The sequence below is a fragment of the Pungitius pungitius genome, chromosome 12, assembly GCF_949316345.1.
Source record: "Pungitius pungitius chromosome 12, fPunPun2.1, whole genome shotgun sequence".
Lineage (NCBI taxonomy): Eukaryota > Metazoa > Chordata > Actinopteri > Perciformes > Gasterosteidae > Pungitius > Pungitius pungitius.
This window is the reverse complement of record NC_084911.1, coordinates 10,459,562-10,480,630: the sequence shown is the minus strand read 5'-3', so window position 1 is coordinate 10,480,630 and position 21,069 is coordinate 10,459,562. Positions and strand designations below refer to the sequence as shown.

General features: G+C 45.4%; 2 protein-coding genes across 10 annotated transcripts in view; both read right to left on the bottom strand.

Annotated features, from left to right (window-relative positions):
- Nucleotides 1-215: 215 nt before the first annotated feature.
- On the bottom strand, nt 216-19,388 carry spag9a (sperm associated antigen 9a). 7 transcript variants are annotated; one of them, XM_037476768.2, is made up of 32 exons: nt 18,556-19,388; nt 16,393-16,513; nt 14,632-14,702; nt 14,435-14,523; nt 13,857-14,001; nt 12,266-12,355; nt 11,177-11,297; nt 10,903-10,996; nt 10,699-10,820; nt 9,864-9,875; nt 9,421-9,435; nt 9,089-9,146; nt 8,841-8,993; nt 8,711-8,762; nt 8,451-8,581; nt 8,271-8,327; nt 7,226-7,390; nt 7,028-7,157; nt 6,741-6,830; nt 6,526-6,636; nt 6,225-6,411; nt 5,913-6,119; nt 5,542-5,743; nt 4,976-5,092; nt 4,810-4,890; nt 4,625-4,692; nt 4,374-4,522; nt 4,072-4,243; nt 3,840-3,953; nt 3,126-3,302; nt 2,907-3,038; nt 216-2,463 (listed from the first exon to the last, which is right to left on the bottom strand). In XM_037476768.2, the coding sequence occupies exons 1-32, from the start codon at nt 18,853-18,855 to the stop codon at nt 2,345-2,347; spliced, it is 3,852 nt and encodes a 1,283-aa protein (XP_037332665.2). In that variant the 5' UTR covers nt 18,856-19,388; the 3' UTR covers nt 216-2,344. The 7 variants fall into 7 exon arrangements, with proteins under 7 accessions (XP_037332665.2, XP_037332668.2, XP_037332667.2 ...); XM_037476771.2 differs by lacking the exon at nt 9,421-9,435; XM_037476770.2 differs by lacking the exon at nt 9,864-9,875.
- Nucleotides 19,389-19,795: 407 nt separating this feature from the next.
- The window catches only part of LOC119220640 (interferon-induced protein 44-like), a 30,523-nt gene continuing 29,249 nt past the window's right edge, over nt 19,796-21,069 (bottom strand). For all 3 annotated transcript variants that reach the window (XM_062566138.1, XM_062566140.1, XM_062566139.1), the window contains exons 6-9: nt 20,876-21,025; nt 20,540-20,711; nt 20,352-20,440; nt 19,796-20,228 (exon numbers count right to left, since the gene is read on the bottom strand). In XM_062566138.1, the coding sequence (XP_062422122.1) occupies nt 20,052-20,228; nt 20,352-20,440; nt 20,540-20,711; nt 20,876-21,025 (588 nt within the window). In that variant the 3' untranslated portion in view covers nt 19,796-20,051. The remainder of the gene's footprint in view (nt 20,229-20,351; nt 20,441-20,539; nt 20,712-20,875; nt 21,026-21,069) is intronic.

Sequence of the window (21,069 nt, the reverse complement as noted above, 5' to 3'; positions counted from 1 at the left end):
CTCTATTAGATTTTAGTAACGATGAGACTCACATGTGATTATGCGTGACACATGGATGTAGCTACAGAGGACATAATTACAATAACATGTCATCAGAGTACTGCAGGAGAGGGTTTTTCTCACTCAAAAATCCCATTCTCTATAAATATTTCTCGATAAAGAAGGAAACAACACAAGTTGCACAAATAAATGTTCAAAATGATCACAGAATCGTGTCCATGAAATTGAGTTTAATAGATTGTTAAAAATAAGACTATGATGCTGTTTTAACAAACATTGATGAGGAGGAACCATGTCCAGAGACGCCCGGTGCAACGGGTAAATGTGACAGACACACACACACACACACACACACGGACAAATGTGGCTCCTACACATGTACTGTACACACAACCACACATTAGACTTCCACCCCACCCAAAACGGTGGCATTAGACTGATGGAAACATAGGGAGTCTTCTTTGTAAACAAACAAACATGCATAGCTTAGTACATTAGTGTGTTTTTCTAAAACCATCAAGTTATTGTTGGCACACCTTGATTTCACGGCTTATCAAAATTACATTTATTTATTACATTTGACCATCATTAACAATCACGTAAACTCATTGGACGATTTTGTTTACTAGTAGCCTGCCAATTCATTTTGCTCATGTAGAAAGTTACATTCTGAACCAACACAGGCTCATTGACAAAGGAAATAAATACTGGAATGGCAAAAGAAAAATGAAAGTTAACATTTTGAAATGGACTGAAGACCAAACTTGGCCCAACGTTTCAGATATAAAAACTAATTAAGACACCTGCTTAATGAAGTTGTCCTTCTATCTAACGCCATCAAATGACTAAATAAAACCGTCCCACGAGCTCAAAACATAAGTAACGGGGCGATGGTGGCGCGTGGAGCGCCGGGGGACGGAAGGTTGATGGTTCGTATCCCAGCTGCTCCATGTAGAGGTGTGTAGACCTGAGCAAGACACCCAACCCCTGATTGCTCCCATGGGTTAAAATGTGATGTAAGTTGCTTTGGATAACAGCATCAGCTAAATGACACATGATGTAATGTCCAAAAGAGAATTGCCTTCCAGGCCCAAAAATGTATTTGCAAACAACAAAAGAAGGAATGATGGAGGCGTCTGGACAGACTCCTTCAGTGACCATTATGAGGTGCAACAAAACAATGTTATCTTTAGTCGTATTCCCTTATTCAAGCATTCATTTCCACTCAGGGCGACACCCTAAAAACACATGTGAATCCCCTCAATGCTCGGACTCACGATACATTTGTTAAAAAAAATTTAAAAAAAACGGTGCTTCTTCTTTCGTCCTTTGGTTCCCGGGGCGACACACACACACACACACACACAGACACACACAGCTACAGAAATGTGTACGTTTTGTTCCGTTCCTCCGGTTATTACCACACAGTTTTGTAGTGTACATCAGCATAAGCGTTCCTCCCAACCTCAAGCGACTAACGTCTAACATTTTAAAGTGCCAAAGAGCTGAAGCACACAGGAAGCACCAGGGCAGATTCTCCATGACGGGTTGGAAGCGTTTGAGCCGACACACACACACACACACACACACACACGAAGATGCAGGTTAATGCTAACCTGCTTAGTGGCAGGACCCAAACTGCTTGTGTCCTAAAACATAAACTGTGTTATTCACTATTAATGCAAATTCTGTTTCATCCTTTAACTCTTGATGAGTAAATGCACATTTAATCAACGACTGGTACGTGCATGCAACTAATAATTAGACCATACAGTGGAGTAATTAGTCTCTGTTGACACATTCAATACATTTGAACCTTGAATTGAAATTGTGTTTGCAATTTAACTCGGAGGGAACCTGATTTGAGCTCAGCCTGAATGGTTAAAATAAGAAGGTTGAATGTAGTGAATGCATAGTGACACCTTCACGCACACCAACAGACCTGTGGTTTACAAATGGAAAAGTCTCACCTGCCTCATATAAAATATACTTCAATAAATGCAAAATAGCTTCAAGCGCTTTTCCTTTTCATCCTTCATGTCCTTATAACATGTTTGAGGCAGACTTCAGTACGTTAACTGATCAAACTACTTTTCCAGTGAGCACCGGCTCTCCAACATTTGGACTTATTCTAAAAGAACATAAACTTCGACTTACCTAATTCAAATTCATAAAGAACGAACTGTACAAAACAGACTAAAAATAATTGTTTTTTTTTTGTTTGTTTTTCTTACAAAGTAGTGAACTCAGAGGCATTAGGAACAATCAATAATACCAAATTAAAAGCTTTGAGAAGGACATGCAGGGGTTTGGTGGGCGGCCCTGGCGTCCAACAATCTCTTATTCAATCACGGGAGGCCGTGACCTGCCACACGATGAGGTGGCTCTGCTCGGCCTTGGTGGGGGGCGACTGCTGGCTGGCTGCCGGCTCCGATAAAGCGTCCAGCTCGCCGCCTTCATCACCTGGGGACGAGGACGAGGAGTCAAACGAGCAGCGAGGAAGACAACGGGGCCCTTCTGCACTACTTGATGTAGCTTCAGTGCTTCCATTGTGGAGTACGCATCTACAGGAGCAGCAGGTTGCCCCCCGACTTAAAGGATCTCCTTGTGCTAAGCCTGGAGGAGAAACCTGAAGCCAGCGCTCGACTTGTCTGCAACGCGATGCACTCTGGGAGGAGAACTAATGCCGCATTTTAAAGTAACAGAAGAACAACGATTCCTTTTTTTCCAGGTAAATTACACACTAAATAAAAATCACTTAATAATATTATATCCATTATCAATGCATCCTAAATGCGGCCCTTTTAATGAGACAAATGCGTCTAAAAGGATCAAGTGAAACGCTGCCTGTTAGTCAATGCCCTTCGAACTACACGCGTGTTTCGTTAGTGGTGCCACACGCTCACCCATTCTGAAGTCAATGTAGCCCTCGCCGCCGCTCATGACCAAGCACGTCCTGGGCTCGGAGGTTGCTGCGTCAGAGGATTCCGACGGAGGGTCATCGGAGCCGGAGTCGCCTGGGGGCGGCATCGCCTGACCTGTGACCAACAAAGGTCACGCAACCGTTTTTAGTGTTGACGTTTTAGTACTTAACTCCACTCAACTCATTATCGATGCTCGCTTACCCGGCACTGTGACAAAAAACTTGACGGCATCCCGGTGTCCGTGGAAACAGAGCTGCGCGTGCGCCATGGAGCAGTACGGCACGAAGCCGCCCTGTGTGGCACCGTCCGATCCGTCGTCACCGTACACCCGCACGGCACTGCCGGGGCGGCCCGCCGCCGTTCCCGTCGTCTGGTTGGCTGCAGAACAAGAGGAATAGTAATAAAAATTCTCTTTTTTGTACGAGGAGGTAGACGGAAGACAAAAAATAAAAATAAATAAAAGGTCGCATTAGAAACTGTATCAAAAAGCCTCGGCGTTAAAGGCTCAAGGAAGAATACACACACACACACGAGATCTACTAAGTGCGACACTGATTTTGTCCCTAAAAACTTTGCAGGACTGTGAGCGGAGGCCGAATGCACACATTCTGTGGGTTCAGCTCGGTTTGAGCTCATTGTTGGGGAGAAGCTGGAGGTTGAACACATATTCACACTACATGACAAAGAAGCATATAGAGCTTACAAGTGAGTTACTGTGAGCTACAAGGTGACTGTAAGACCCGTATCCATGGCAACACAGTTTTCTTTTATACAACAAGTAGCACCTGGGAGGGTAACAAGGTAGTCTAGCTCTGACCAAAGGCAACAAAATCTGCAGCCTGAAAAGCTCACATATTGTGTCTAACACTCAGGCTCACGGGTCGGTTGCACGGGGGTAAAACCTCCAGGCGATACCTTCAGACAGAGGGATGGAGATGATGACGCCGTTCCCCGTCCCCACCCACAGTCGGCTGCAGGACACCACCAGGGCTGTGATCCTCACGAAGGAGAAGCCCAGTTTACCCGTACCTGCAACACACACACACACACACAGAGCCCATGTTTACCGCCTCCGAAAGCGAGAGAAAAGGGGCGGGATCTCTTGAGAGAAACGGCCAAGCGGTAGGTGTGGGCGAGGCATGCGTACCCAACATCTTGCTGACGTAGGGCTCGATGTCCACGTCCTGGAGGTGCTGGTAGGTGTGGGCGTGAAACAAGCGGAGCGTGGAGTCCAGTCGGATGGACACCCAGATGCCGTCTCCGACCCAGGCCAGCTGCCGCACCTGACTCTCCTTGCGGGGATGAGCGTCAAACGACTTCTGCTCAGGGCGCGAGAGAAGGACGAGGTTTTTAAACGTCACCGTGAGACACGTTTGACATTAAAAACGGTTACGCGATGTTTTGTGTGTTTTGAAGGGTCATTTGAGTGATTAAATAGCCCAGCTGTACCTCGATCCTCATGGCCTTGGGCTGGATGACATAGATCTTGTTTCTGTAACCGCACCACACCTTGTCATGGACCACGGCCATACAGCGGATGGAGTGGTGAGGCCGACCCAGATCCAACAGGTGGTAGTTGGTTAAATCCCACTGACCGTCTGCGTGGCAGAAACAAAAAGAATTTGAGGATCTGATGTTTATGTACATTGCTATCCAACAGTGTGAAGTCTGTACAGAATATTGTGATATTTTGGGCTCACCGGTGCCTCTGTGAAATATCGCTAACGTCCCATCGGCCAAAGCTACCAGGACTCTCCCTTTAACGTGCCTGTGACGAGACAACACACTCTTTTCACACATTTATTTCCGGAAAGGCATAACTAACTGTATTTGGTGTGTGTGTGTGTGTGTCCACGAAAAACCACGCAACTGACTCTGCACTCACACGATGCTGAGGATGGCGTCTTTCAGCTTGATGGCATGAAGACACTTCCTCCATCGAGCCACGGATGAGTGCACATAAAGACTTGAGAGGGAGAGACAGGAGGGTGAGGAGTGGACATGGTCAGCTCTTACGCTGCTGCCCTCTAGTGGCGCTCGTTCCCACTCACCATCCATTCTGAGCCCCCAGCCACATGGTGGGAAGTGCGCTGCTCATCCTGAGGACTTCCCCATCTGAAGGGTCTGGGTTTTCTGGAAAGGAAGTCTCGCCATCATATCCGCAGCCCCTGGATCACACAGCGAGGAAAATTAATATTCTGGCCCTTGTTACAAGAAAACAGTTAAATGTTTTTTTTAAATGATGTCACGGTTGCCAGGGTTGTTAACGTTATATATATTTTAGAAGCTAAATATACCCTCCATCTTTATTTAATATGTGAAAAGAAACGCAAAGGAACTTGTTTTGTATGCAAAATAGTTGACATTAGTGTAATAGTATCATACGCAGTTTGTATGGTCCAGGCATATCGACTCTTGTTAGATGGTAAAAAAGAAGAGATGATGTAAAACTACTGACTTCAGAACATTACATTCACAGTCATCTTAAAAATGATCATTACTTGTTTCCACTTTTGAAACCTTCAACAAAACAAGCAACATGACCTCTGCATTCATTGCTATGTATTAACACCACCCAACAGTTCTGAGAGGGCTCCTTTAGAATCGCACTGCTCGCCTCTGTGCGCGGGCCAAGGGGGGGTCCGTGGGCCCCGCCCCCAGTGGGTCGGTGAACACATGCTCCGTGTAGATTCCCGGCTGGTTGGGATCCGCTCCCTGCTCCTCCTCTCCCTCGTCGCCCACGCCAGCGTTAGCCTCCGTGGCCTCCTCCGCCGTCGGAACGCTGCCCTCCGCTGGACTGGTCTCTCTGGACAGCTCCACTGTGGGACCACAGGGCTTAATACGTCAATAGGAGTGCTGCCGGGAGGTTCGGGTGGATAACCTGTATGAAAACCGTGCGGCCTCCTGGCGGCCACCGTTTGATGCCAGCAGTAAAACAAACAAGGACACAGCCAATCAAAGCATTGGGTCAGCAGAAGACGGCTGTACCTGAGCTGGAGATGCCACTGTGCTCAGCCGGCTGATCGGTGACACCTGCGATGGCCGTCTGGGGAACGGCGGTGGTCCCCTCCGTCGCCGCGGCGCCGTCGCTGCCCGCTGAGCCCACGCTGCCGGCCAGTGAGACTCTGTCCCCTTGGCCGGCTTCCGGGTCTTGAGGTGCCTCTTCGCCTGCCGAATAATCCGTCTCCAGGACACCTGCAGAAACAAGCCAAGCGACAGAATAAGGAAAAGAAACGAAGCGAGAGAACCACCCGTCACCTCCAACACACAACAAACAACCAGTGGGACCACTCGGCCTACCCGGCACGCTGGCAATGCAGACGATGTGGGTGTTGCAGGCGTAGAAGCTGTCGAGTAAGTCGGAGGGCTGAATGGCGTCCAACACCATGACCTTGGTGGAGGAGTGGGTGCTGGTGCACACCCACACCTTACTGGACACCTCATCCTGAAGGATCACTTCCTTCTCCTGCTCCCCTTTCTCCTGGTCCTTATGGACACAGAACTAAATGAGCCGACAGAATCCAAACCCGAGATTGAAGAACTCTCTGGACTCTCTAGATTGAGAAGAGCAATAGCTCCTCTTTAAATAACTTAATCTCACCTTGCTCTCCTGTTCCAACTGGTCCAGACTACTCTGAGAGCCCTTTAACTGCTTCATGAGCTCTGGTAATGTCTTTCCCCCACAGAGGTTGACCCCTGCAGCACACCACAGCTGGAACAAATAGAAGAAGAAAGAGATGATATGTAGCAGATTATTTAGTATTAAACAAACACAGCATGTTGCTTGCATCCAGGGGCTGTCATCGTATGAAGTACCTTCATAGAAGCATCTTTCTGATCCAGAGGTCTCAGGTATACTGGTACAGGTAAGTTCATTTTGTTCTCCACTTGTCCACCATTTGCCACCTGTCGGGTCAGAGCATGCACATGCATGAGAAACCCTGCACGCCGTTAGCGTCTACGGATGCTATACGGTTGACAAGAAAACCTATCGGAGCTGTGAATGTTTGCAAAACACAGGAATACACTAGTTTAGAGAAAATGAATGAAGACTTGGCAGCTCTCCCTCTAACTTGAGTTCTGTTCTGACCATAATTCCCTACCTTGTATTTGCTGGGCAGGCTCCAGCCGTGTGCCGTGACTCGTCCATCCTCCTTCTGCATGTGGGCCTTGACCTGCCGGTACTGGGCTCTCTTCTGCTCTTTGCGCGACGGCGAGCTGCACTGGTCCTTTCTGCAAGAGAAGGGTCCTCAGCTCAGATACTCAAGGAACAGAAAACAAACCGCTGCTCTGTTACTCACTCTTCATTGAGGAAGTCAAAAGTCTTTGACTTCTCTGTAGGGAACTGGGAGAAAGTGCTGCTCCTCTTCACCATGCTGCCCGGTGCGTTGTATTTCATGCTGGACTGGGACTCCACCTTCTTCATAGTGGGCGAACTGGAGGAAGAGCTAAACAGTCTGCTGAAGCTGCAGGTGGCAAGGTTGCAGAAAGCCAGGAGGGAAAGAGAGCAGACAGGAGAGCAGGGGAAAAAGCAAGGTAGGGGGTCACCGACCAACCAGACAACCGGGGACACAAACATCTACTGTACAGTGAGAGCATGCTGGGAGCCAAAAATAAAGCGATTCATATCAAATGGGCATCAGACATCAATCCCTTTTCAAGCAGTAACCACATTTTGTCTTTATCAAAACTAGTTCAAGGATGACTATGAACTACACAATGTAAAAAAACATACATTTCATTCATCATAGCGGACTGAACGTGAACGAGTCCCCACCCAAACTAGTGGTGTGAATATTTTATGCTGAAACACACGAGGTTTTTCGGTCAACATTCTCTCGATGTCTTCCCAAATGATCCAAATCATACATCTGGTTTCACCCGACTTAAGACAGACGTGTACTCAGGCTGCAGGGGGAACTCCGTCGATCTCTCTTAAGCTCTTAAGTCAGAAAACATCAACCGTGGCACACAGCAGGCGGGGGGGAGGAGGGGGAGGAGGGGGGGGGGGGGGTAGGGCGGCCCGGGGGCACGAGGAGAGTCACGCTGGAGCACTTTGTGGTGAAAACAAGTGGTGCAGCGCTCGGAGAGAAAGACACATCAGAGTAAAATCCATTTCTTTTAATTTGGGGGGGGGGGGGGGGGGGGGGGGGTTCTGTGTCAATGAAGGGAAAAATAGAGGTTCGGCTGGAGGAAAGTCTTTACCCGATGCTGCCAATTCAATCGCACATCCCGAGAAAAGAGAAAGGAAAACGTATTTGAAGATGTCTCAGCTGTTGACGTGTTTACACTGTGGAAACAAACGCCCCGACACCAGGAGTAAGAACGAGATGCAGGAGGACTTACAACTGCCAGATGCTGGATTTCTTTTTCTCTGTGAGTGTTGGATTTTCTCTCGAGGCCCTAAAGAACAAGACGAAATCACAGTTTGAAGACACAAAGTGGGAGGACGTCCAATTGTCTCAGGAATGACACACCCGTGTTAGTGTGTAGTTTTAATCAGAGATGTTTTCACTGGTGTAAAACCTGATCATCTCCGTCCACCGCACTGCTTCCTGCAGCTCCATCAGTCGCTCTTTGTACTGGTTCCTTTCCATCAGCACGCGGGCCATCTCCACTCGGGTGAAGCGCTTCCTCTGTGCCGTGGGAACATCGCTCTGTGGTGGCACACCAGTAAAACCACACATCTACATCTGGACAGGGACGCTGTTCACAGTTTGTGTGTGTATATTAAGCACAGTGGGTCTGCCGTTTTGGGCATTTTGAAACCACTGCAGAATACTCACGTCTTCTTCCTCTTTAGTTTTGTGTTTCGCTTCCTCCATCTCCAGTCGAACCCTGAAAAAAGAGCATTTATTGCATTCACAAGGTCACGAAATGTAAATGAATGAAAGCATCTGCTTTTCATTGGCCTACTTTTTGAGCTCCTCCTCCATCTCTTTATTCTTGTCCTCCAGCTTGCTCTTGGCCTGCAGCACAGCCTCCATCTCTCCCTCCAACATCTCCTTCTCGCAGGTCAACTCGTCCACCTTCAATATCAGGTCTTTGTTCACCACGTTCAGGGCATTCCTGGACAGACAAAGACATTTCAACGGGAACAAACGATTAAGAGCACACCACGTGACACAGGCATGACACAAAGAAACATTTAATGGTGCACTTACTTTGTCTCAAGCAGCTGAGAATTCTCCTGAATGAGATTTTCAACCTCCCGGCCCATTCCTTAACAGAGTTGATGATGAAATGAGTTTTATTACATGAAAAATACAGCTTGACCACAAGATTGAGCAGTGAACACATGAGCACAAAATATTAGGATTCTCACTAGGGTCGACTACAAGGAATGCACACTACGAAGGACGTGAAACACCTCCCAGGGAGACATTTAGCACTGTAGGGTCACACGGAACAAGAAACCACCACAAACACACAAACAACCAGGCACATGTCACATGACCGACAGGGGGAAGGGTGGATAGAGTGGATGGGGTCTTACCAATCAAACTAAGGTCTGAGAAAACCATGCAATCCGAGTCAGGCGGAGAGAACGAGGAGGGGAGAGAGAGAGAGAGAGAGAGAAATGCGGGTACAGTTTGAGACAGTGGGATGATCAAAGTGATGAAGGAGCCAGTAGCTGTTTGACTCCACAAGCAAAAGATGTTCCCGGTTCTCTAAAGCTAGCACAACAGTTGTAGTCGTACGGAGAAGGAAAACAGGAAAATACAAAGGCAAAACAAGTCATTCAAGCTGTAAAAAGGAAGGAAGCATCAAACTCCACCATCCATGCACCCAACTCTGCCTAAAGTAGTGAAAAATAGGCCACACAAAGGATGTAAACTGTGCATTACTGAACCAACGGGAAGAAGCTGGGAGCAGTAACAATGGCAGAAAGAGAGTTATGAGTAGAGTGTATAAGGAAAGGTTTGAGGTCATACACACCAGAGTACTCCACTGGGGTTATGGAAAAAGGCCGGAGGATGAGACACGGGAGAGAGAGAGGTGATGTTAACATGGGTACACGGCAAAACGGTGGACCACAGCTGGACCACAGCTGGACCAGAGCAAGTGGTGGAGCAGCGCAGCTTACAGCAGGAGTTGCACTTAAAACAAGTAGGATCAGGAGAGCAGCAGCTGCTGGCCCGACTTAGCAGTAGAGAGAAATCAGCTTTTAAAAATATAAAGCGATATCGTGTTCTCATTTGGCCGATACGACAACATCAACAGTTTCTGTTCCCAAGAAGCAAGCGGCAGACGTCTGAATTAAAGGGGTTTCTTCATGGTGATGGTTACTACTGAGGCTCTATTTGGCTTTTATTCCTACATCGTGTAGAAAAACAGCACTTGTGCATTTCAGCCTCTGGTGGCGGAAACGAGAATTACGACAACAAACACCTAACAAAACTTTTTGTTTTCACAGATGAATAAAAGAGACAATGTCTTTTTTCACAAGTGGAGAATTTGAAAATAAATACCTTTAAAATCTTTTCCCCCCTTTTTTAAGGTCATAATTATTGGAGAGGAAACGCTCGGGTTCAGGCTTTTACAACAAGTATATGATTTGATATTGTCAGTAGATTTGTTTGGGGCCATAATTAGCGCTGGATTGTTTTTTTTAGGATAGGAAGAACGTCAGAAGAGTCAATTCTATGAATAAAGACATTTCAAACAGACTATTCCAACACAGTCCAGATGAAATGTATTCAGAGTATCTGACATGGCGCTTTGTTCTATTTCAGTGCTGCATTGTCTCAGCGATGACGCGGTTTTTACTCACCCAGCAGGTCGGCCCCGTCATCCACGTCCCCTATGATGTCATTGCCTGCAGAGGACAGCTCTTCAAACAGAGATTCTGTGTTTCGGTCAAACGCCATGTTCTCGATCCCTTTGGTAGGAGTGCTAGAAGAAGAACAGGAAGTGATGCTACGCTACCTGAGAGTGTTTACAAATGGCCTCCTGGCAGCAAGTTCTTTTCCACTACCTGCAGGGTTTGTATCCAATGACATCCATGTCCAGCTCGGGGGTCGTCTCAATGATGTCCTGCACATCTGAGCTCTTCTCATTGTCAGGCAAACCTGCGTTGGACACAGCAGACGCATGAACACCAAAGAGACAGAAGTATGCAAGGGAAAACACTTAAAAACTAGGATTATCTTTAATTAAAAAAACTCTCTACAGCCTCTACAGCACAAACACAAACAAAGACAGACGACTGGTGAATGTGACTCTGTGACTTTCATGACCTTTGACCCTACCCTCTGACGCGGACCCGCCCCCCGGTGCAGCCTGCTCCTCCGGGCCCTTGCTGCTCCCGTCGGAGGCCGTGCAGGAAATGGGGGGGGGCGACTTGGAGCCGGTGAGGACCGACAGCTCGTCCTGCAATGCAGAGGAAGCTTAAAAACAGCAATATTACACACGAGGAGATACAAAGACGGGGCTAAAACGATGAAACAATGCAAAAATAAGATAAAAAACACATACATACGTTTGGACCACAAAGATAACACAAAAATAACAGTTTAAATCAGGAAAGAGTTGAACAGGTTAACATTTGGAGAGCTAATGTCAAACTATAAAGAGTTAAGAGTTTTACACACACACACTACACATGTAGAGTAAAAGACTAAAAGTATTTTTTTAGAACACCTAAATTAACTCCAAGTGACACCACAAGAGACACAAACACAGATGGGGAAGTTCACACACAGTGCACAGACTGCAGGGGGGGGGGGGGCGCTAAGGGGGCTTCACACGACATCAGCAGTAAGTCAACATGGACACATTCTACCCACAAGATCCCCAAAAACTACAAAAATGAAAGTAAAAAATACAACTGCACTCATTGACACTGATACAGCACTAAAGGACACGTATGAACAGATGAAGCTACGTTATTGTGCAATGAGAGACATGTTAGTTCTGTGGGAACATCTGCACGAATTGAGCAAATTCACAAAGAAGCGTGTGAAATCTAAACGTCATGCATTTTAATGAGACCAGGGAGACCAGATGCAACCACGCTGATAGGGGGTTTTTTAAGTAAAAAAAATGGACCGATTCCATCCGTGACACAGCTGATGGATTTTTGCACTTAATATTTGTTAAAAGCCCGCAAACAAAGGTCTCCCTCACACAGGACGTGGTTGCATGTAGCCCGATCCAGCGCAGGTGGCTTGTGAAGTGAAGGTCTATAAAAGCACAAAGTGAGAGGCGACGCTTTTGAAATGATGAAACAGGGCAGTCAGTGTGTGTGGGGAGAGGGGTGGGGGGGCAGGGGGGACACGCAAACACAAACAGTGGGCTGTCCTCGGCACTTCCGCCGGTTTCGCCACTCATCCAACTACCTTGCAGTCATCTGCCAGTGAATTCCCCCAAGTAGAGTCCTGCGCACCCTTACCCTCCTTTGCCTTGGGGGGGTTGACAAAGTCCAACTGCTTTAGGGGGAGGCAGGGGGGGGGGGGGAGTAAAAATGAAGCTCACATGTGCAGAAGCAGTTCAGATGAAACGCATAAGCTCCAAAGTGTGAATGGATCAATACTATCTATGTGTGTGTGTGTGTGTGTGTGTGTGTGTGTGTGTACGGACCAATAGATTCATCAAGTTCATTTGACCTCCTTCTTAATCATTTTGTTTACATGACATACTACATCGCTGTGTCACAACAGCGACTGATGAACATTAGTAGAATGGAAACTAGTAGTTGATGTTCAAATAATTCCCCACATCATTTGCTGCTTTTCATTATGTTATAAAAAAGGCAACCTGTACTTGAACTGTTGTGTCAGTTAGCGTATTTTCGCGACTATAAGGCGCACTTAAAATCCTTTTTTTTCCTCAAAAAACAACAGTGCGCCTTATAATCCGGTGCGCCCTATATAGGAAAATAGTTCTAAAATAGGCTAATCATTAAAGGTGCTTCTTATAATCCAGTGCGCCTTATAGTCGCGAAAATACGGTAATATGTTACACATGTTACAATTTTAGGATTTGTGCGTGACAATAAACAGTGGAAAAGTGTGTATTAGAAACAACATATTTAGTAAAGAATAATTAATGTATTTTTACATATATTTGCTTTGATTTGTTTAAAACAGATGTTTCACAAAGGAATCTGTCTTCCTGTTGGATGGAGGCCCCGCCCCCTCCTGTAAATAAACAGCCCGTGTGCATCTCAAAGCCACTCATGTTCAAATGGGGGGCGGCTCAACAATGACCATCCCGCAGCGATGATTACATAAGAACTGATCACGTTCCAGCGACGGGCTGTGAGCCATACAGCGCCATCACTCCCAGCATGCATTGCGTCACAGAGCCGATGTCCCAGTTTTAACGTAGTAGAAAAAACAGCTTAGTTCCATCCGAGGGATCAAAACCATAATAATGTCTGTATTGAAAGAAGGATTCTGGATTATAACCTGCACCAATAGAAAGCTGTCCATTCCTAACATGAATACATTTAACACGTCTCCTGTGCTGCTGCAGCAGGAGAACAGACACGCTCTCATGTTGATCAATGGCTGGGGAGGACGATGTGTGTAAAAAGAGACTCGTCAGACGCCTTCTAAAAGACGCTGAGGAGAAATGAGAGCCTCAACATCAAAGGTTTGCTATTTTTAAAAAGGATCCGAAGCCTAAAACTCCTCCATCTTCCAGCAGTGGTAGGAGGGTAAAAACACTCAGCCAATAAAAATGGATTAAAAGGATCAGATCATTCTCCATTTTTTGCCTTTGGTTCTGTGTGATTTTTCTGTGAAAGCACATTTAATCGTCATGTAAAAAATCATCAAATAAAATCATCACGACTCAGGGTGGAGTTTACCATATGATCAGACAGCATGAGCAAATAAGAGCAGGAGAAGGGAAAGAATTGCATTTTTATGTTGCTAATTCATTGATTATTTGAAGCTCAGGGCAAGGAGCCGTCCTCACGCCTACCTTGAAGCTGGTGTTGGAGCGCGCCGGCTCAATGAACCTCCAGCCCTCCGTGCCCGGGGTCTCCGCCCTGGCCAGCAAGTCGGGGATGAGCGGAGACGCTCCACCGGGGGACGGGAAGATCCCCAGAGACAGGGGCCGCTCTCTCCTGGACGGGGAAAAACAAACATACTTATTTGCTCAAAATTTGGAATTACAGGTGCTTTTATGAACAGACTAACTTTATCTTTTGGATTGAAACTAAATAAAAAGGGAGAAAATGTGAGACTTTAGTTCTTAATAATTTGTCCCCTTGATAAACGTTCGTTTTGTACTTGCTTGAAAATAATTCCCATTGTGCATAAATAAAATAGTATTAAAATATGCTAAAAACTGATTAATATATATCTTTCAATTAAATAAAGAATATAGATTTTTGTATGAATGTGTCCAGGAGGACACACACAGAGCGGCAACATAAACTCCGGCGTGGATGACGTGAATGTTTGCGAGGTAAAACAGTTCTTCTCATCCCCGCTGTCCATCCACCATGCGGTGAACGCAGCATCAGTACCAACTCACAGCACCTGCCGGGGTCTCACCTGACTCGGGCGACTGCGCTCGACTCCGAAGTCTCACTTATCTGCTGCAATTTGATCCTCTCCACGTGCTCCATGTAGTTATGGATCATCTGCAGGAGTCAAAGCAAAGAACCAGAGGGATCTAGTCATCTAGTCAACCACTTGACAACAGCCTAACCCCCCCTCCCCCCCCACTCTTCTCTCAGCTCCCCTCTTACCTCGGAGTGTCGCTGGTGGAGTGAGTTGTATTCTTTCTTGAGCTCCAATTCACGTTCTTCTAACCTGCCAACTGAGCCAGAGTACAACACTGCTCAGTTTCAGGAAGTAAAGACAGGGTCCAAACGGAAAAAAAACATCGTTCTCACACTAAGAGTTTAGAGATATGAGGTTTATGTAGGTAATGGGCTTTGGAGTCGCTGTATCCAGTCCTTATGCTAAGCCAGGATACCCGGCTGCTTGATATCTTCATCATAGTGGCTTTGAATCTTCACCACTAAGTAGTAATAACACTTAATTTCTTTAAAACGAATAGACATGCATTGCAACTCATCGCAGTACAGTATAAACCACTGGTGCCATGCACGGGGGGGGGGGTAAAACTCTCTCTAAAATGGGTTTGAATGCAGAGTCGATTCATGAAGTGACAAAACCAGCTAATCCTAACCTAATCCACACAGAGGGCTCCTCCCGCAGACGGGATACATCCAGAATGAGGCCTGGATACGATCAATTACAGCTGCTAAAGCTTCGCCACGTTGTATGAGGACGTGCTTTTCTTTGTGCGCGTGCTGGCATTACACATGTATCCCTGTAACCCCTCCTGTGTGATGGCAGTAGTGCTGTCGAAGTTTGGCAAATCGCGGTGCGGAGAAGCTGATATTGATTGAACTAATAATTGATTTATCTCTAAAGCTGCTTAACCCCGACCCCAATAAAGAAACGTCTGATCTGTGTGTGTGTGTGTAACAGCCCTTTTAAATATAGTGTCAGAAATGTGCTGGGGAGCCAAGAGGGTGAGACATGTGTATAATAAGTCCTCGTCCTCAGATCGTAGGATGCCTCTCGTCTGAGACATAAAAGAGAAAGAAACACAACAACGGTGATCATTCATCCGTCTCTTGAGGGCCACGCCAGGAGAAAAGAAAGACCAAAGCGTGTGGACAGCTTTAAGGGAAATGTTATTTATAATCACTGCCCATCGTCAGCGTTGGACTCTGTCCGGGATGACTCATGCAGTCATGAATGAATGGTTTACTCTCCAGTGGGAGGGGCCAATGGTTGAACCTTTGACTGTGTGTGTGTGGAGTGAACACACTCATTTTCCCAACTTTGGTAAATACGTAAAATGATTCCAGTCACATTGCATTTTCCAAAATAAATCAAATGTTGTGCTACTTATGTTTGCTTTGTTAATAGTTTGGCTCAATGTTTTTTTCCCCATTACATTTTTTGACCTCATATATTTAGACATTTTTTTCTGTGATTTTCTTTTTGACCTAATCATTTTTGGTCGAAAAAAACCTAAATATTTTTTTTTTATTGTTCCACTTTGCTTTTTAGAGTTTTCTTTTTTTTGGCAGGACCCAATATATTTTGACTTTTTTCCATTCAATTTCCTAAATATATTAGGTCGAACATATTTGGTCAAAAAAATGTCATGGAAAAATATTTGGTTAAAATAGGTCATGGGCATTTTCTCACAGCTTTGTGTGAGTCACTTTAACCGGCTGTGTTGCGTTGCCACTAGATACCAGATCAGTCATACTGGGAATCAACCTTTTTTTTAATATGAGCCAATCACACTGGCTCCATTCCTTAATCCACCAATGAGATGGGCGGTAATGCAGTGTCGCATTAAGAGGACGTGAATAACAGAAATCCTATAATCCCATTACGGTTACTTACCCCAGCGGAGAGGGAGACAGAGTGTAAGTCACAAGTTTAGTTGGGTTTCTGTGTGTGTGTGTGAGTGTGCTCACTCTGGTCGGCGTAGTTCTTGATCTTGAGTTCCAGTTGCCGTGAATGGGACTCCTTTCGGTCCACATGGTTCTGCAGGTCCTTCTTATCCTGCTCGTGTGTGTCCTCGAACTCGATGAACTTCTACTCAGTAACACACACAAGAACAAGCACACAACCAGCGTGGTCAGACCCACTGTCCCTTAATCCCAAAGCCATCAAAACTCATGTAGTCGGGTGCAGGATGAGGGGTCAATCCAGGTCTCTTTAACATTTATTGACACATTAGCAAAAAAGATAAGCTAGATAATATTTATTGTCTTATTAATGTGATTAAAAGTTAAAAGAAACCCTGGAACCATTAATGCATTAGCAACTTCTCTTATATGCAACATGCAAGTAGTATTAGAGTAATATCTGTATTTTACAGCTGAATAAGCATTGGAGGGGCAGGATTTAGACCCAATTGGTTATTTGGAGGTTTCAGTTCTTCCCAGCTTCCCAAAGGGAGGAAATGTGAGTGTGTGTCAGCGTCCACATCCTGTCCAGCGGAGCACGCCAAGGCCTTAATGTTCCTGCCCTTCCTCTTCCTCTGGATGCTTGAGGCCTACCGCAGTCTGAGGTCCAGAGTGTTGCAGTCTGCTCCGTGGCTGACAAACTCAAATTGATTTTGTTCAATGACAAATTATCTTAAGATCTAAAGAGATTAAATCGTTTTTTTTCATATGCAGCAAAATCATGTAGAGCTGAAGTGTGAATTCAGAGTGAGTCATTTAGACAACAACACTCCTGTGGTCCTTCTTGATTTGGGGTATTTACACATGTATAAATAGGGCAGAGTGAATCAAACAACCTCTCGTGCAGATTGATAAGAACCACAGCAGCAGTAATGAGTTCAGAAGCAATGAGAAACTAGATGGCTGTGAATTAGTTTTAATGATCTAAACAGGTGGCGAGATGCCTCAGACTCAATCAGAACCAATGTGATGTTAATCATCAACATTGTAAGTCATTTGCACTCATTCATCACATGTCTTTGTCTCCTAATGACATTAGTGTGCAGAGGAAACAGAGTTGTAGTAATAACAGCAGCAGGGAGGATGTGATAATACGTCAGAAACCTCTTCTGGTGGAGGTTCCCTTTTTGCTTGTGTGGGACAAAGGATCACGTGACCTGGAAGTTATACTCTCCAACAGACTCAGCTGTGCATTTACTGCACATGTGCAGGATACACACTGGATGGTCACAGTGTGCAGCATGTGTACGAGGGTTTGTCACACGGCGTCACTGTCAACGAGTGAGCAGAGAGGTCTACGTGTCCACAGCACACTGTCTCTGATGTCCTGAGGCCCCGAGTCAAAGGAGCTGGGACAGAAGGTCTGAGTCTCTTCAATTCAAGGCTCAGGGCCAAGAGGCCGATTCATACGTTCACACACGCCTTTTCACATTTGAAAGACACATCTCCTAATGACACAAACACGCATCAGGGTGAGGTTTGCGTCTGATCCCAAATGAGTGACAGCTTTTGATATAAAATCTCTCGTTTTGCAGGAGCAAACTCTGACTCGATTTTGATTTTGAATTTTTTTTGAAAAAGTTCCTCCACCGATTCAAGAAATCAAAGTCAGCTCACATCACGGAAAGCATTACTCTGCTTCTAATTGATTTATAGCCGAAAGAAATGTGCATCAACTTAGGTATGGAGTTTGAAGAGAGTTCAGAGGTTTAATATCTTCTGCTCAGACATGATCTCATAATGTCTTCCAAAAGCATCCCGAACACACGGTACACTTTTTATGACCTCTATGAACTGATTGATTGATCATGTGTGGTGAATGTGGATGAAGTGCTCCACACAGGTGACCTGCTGCCAGTAAAAGGTGTGGGACCCTAAAAAGCAGTAAGGTATCATTTGGGCAGATGATCCCATTGCTTGTGTCTTACCAAACATCATGTTTTACAGTGATCCCCCAAAAACGCTGAGTCACATCACCTGCTGTTTCCTCTGTCTGGTGGTGTGTGTGTGTGTGTGTGTGTCCCCTTAGAAACATGCCTTTGTTAAAGCAGTGCTAATACACAGAGAGGACCGATTCAGCCTGACGTGACGCTTGTTTACATCCACGACGAGCTCCGTGGCGGGACGAGGGGGGGATGCTGGGTGAGAGATGGTGATGGGGGGGCTCACCTCTTCCGCGTGCTTCCTCAGCGCCTTCTCGCGCTCGTACTGGGTGATGAGCTGCTCGTTGTCCTCCTTCAGCAGCTCCAGCTCCACTTCGTGCTCCTGGTTCTCCGCGAACACCGAGTCCAGGTTCTCCAGCACCGCCACGACCAGCGGCATCAGCTCCTTCACCACGTCCTCGTCGTATTTGCCGATGAGCCTCTCGAACTCGCGGTAGATGGAGTTGGCCAGGCCCGACACCCGCTCAGACATCATCGCCGATGTCCCCGGGTCGTCCTGGTACACGACTCCGTCTTCCAGCTCCATTTTTAGTCCCTCTCGCGAGTCGCAGCTAACGGGACCGATGTGGGTTGTTCCGCGTCACCCCGCCACTGTGGACCCCGTTATCGGCTTGACTGCGAGCAGCGTTTCATCCGATACACGAACCGTTGGACATTGAGGACATTACACGGCTGGGATGCAGGAGAGACGATACGTGGATGTCTTCCCCCCTTTTTTCCTTCGCTTGTCTCATGTTGCCTTTACGGCCTTTGTAAAAGCTCGTATTTTCTCATTTCCCTCGAACGCCAAAATCGCAGTCAGGCGACCGGAAAAAACACATTTTATTGGACTATAGTGAAGCAGTGTGGAACCATACTATGTATTAGTGATATACCAATGTAACTGAGAGACAATATAAATGGGGAAAACGTAACTAAAAATGTTTTAATCGGCGTTGCCCTGTAGTTCTAACATTTTTGATTGTACTTGAAGCAAGCGTCACAACAGCTGAGTTGTTGACCAGCTCACGTGATGGCGTCATATGACGCAAACAACGTACAATTTACGTTTACGTTTTTGTTTCGGAATATGGCAAAACGCATAGAAGATTTAGAAAAACACATTCTGTGAAGATATCACACGAAATCATTACCAGTTTTTCACATTTGGTCATGGATAAAAATACAGACTCACAAGACACATTTAAACAGAATCTAAACACAGATTTAATATTAATTTTCCTTAACAAGCACCTCTGGTTTTACTCTTATGGAATCAAGCTGAAATTACTTCCACGATAACTTTACCTACATTTTCATTTAAGAGACAGTTGGCCAATTCAGACCCTGATGCAGTTTCGGGGGGTTAGCGCCTTACCAAATAATATAATACAAATACAATATTGTAGAATACCGCGTGTCATGGTTCAAAGGGATCGCATTATACGACAATACAGGGAATACAATAAAAGGAGACTAGTTACAAATGTAATTATTTGTGTAATTTATTGTGAATTTACCTAAACAGCAGTACTCAATTACTGGTGGACAGGAACATGGACATTACCACCTAAGTAAAAAAAGCATAACTATCAAAATAATAATGCAAAAACGAATGCATAGTGAGGGTGATACAGCCTAAGACCATTTAGAGCAGATAATATATTAAAACAAGTCTGTTTTATTATATTTATGTTCCCACAAACAGACTATTTCAAAAGCAAAATTGGCTTCAGCAGTATTTTAGGTACAGCTGGTTGACTGCCTGTTGACAAAGTCTTCTCCAAAGCAAATCATCTGTTTCACTGCACTCAGGATCTGCGCAGTCATGTCATCATTGGTCTTGATTTCTTCATGGTAGTTCTTCACGAGAAAGATGCACTTTATAGGAAGGCCTAGCAACAAGCTGAATTTGTCAACCTAAGACAGGATCACAGGATTTTGGTTTGTCAGTGAATGTCAACTTTGAGAATAAAAAATAGTTTTTTTCTGCTTCAATTCAGAAAATCGGACTAAAATACAAAGTCAACAATCAAAACTAACCTGTTCCTTTAGGTCCTGGTTTGTATATACTTTACCCATATTTGGTTCCAGTTTATCAACTTTGGTCAGAATAGCCAGTTGGGGGATTCCTGTAAGGACAGAAACATAATCCGTTGTGGTGTTTTGATTCATGAAACCAGACCTGATTCCTTCAGAACACTCATGACCAGTGAGATCTCTGCTCTTACCCATTTCACTGGCTGTCATTCTGACTTCTCTCATCTTCTTCACAACTCCATCACTTAATATAGACACGGAGTCAGCAGGAATGACAGACACCAGGACGTGAACTCTGTCCTCCAGAGAGGGATGTGAGTTGTAGTCTTTGTCATTCGCCTTAAGCTGGACTTCAGGATTGAACTAGGGAAACAATTCAAAAAAATATGAACCACTATTAACTATCAAATTAAACAGCTAAACAATGGAATTTGCAATAAGTGCAAAAAATTGTCAAATGCCAAACAGTACATAAAGAAAAATTGATAACTTAAAACTTAAACTTAAAAGAGTTCAAAGAGTTTTACCTGATAACCGTCTGACACGTGTCCCTTTAGGGTGAGTTCCAGGTCTTCCACTTTCACTCCCTTGTTGGTCTTTTCCTCAAGGCCCATTATGTCATTGAAAATGAAACCGTAACAGCTTCCATCGTCTTTGGGGATTTTATGAGCTGCGTACTGTGTAGAAGAAAGTGGAATTTGCATTACATTACTTCCTCCAA

Coding starts and splice junctions, on each gene's coding strand:
- spag9a (XM_037476768.2), bottom strand. CDS start 18,855: ATGGAGCTGGAAGACGGAGTCGTGTACCAGGACGACCCGGGGACATCG. Junction 14,002..14,434: donor AGCGCAGTCGCCCGAGTCAG/GTGAGACCCCGG, acceptor TTCCCCGTCCAG/GAGAGAGCGGCCCCTGTCTC. Junction 6,412..6,525: donor AGTTGGAACAGGAGAGCAAG/GTGAGATTAAGT, acceptor TGTGTCCATAAG/GACCAGGAGAAAGGGGAGCA.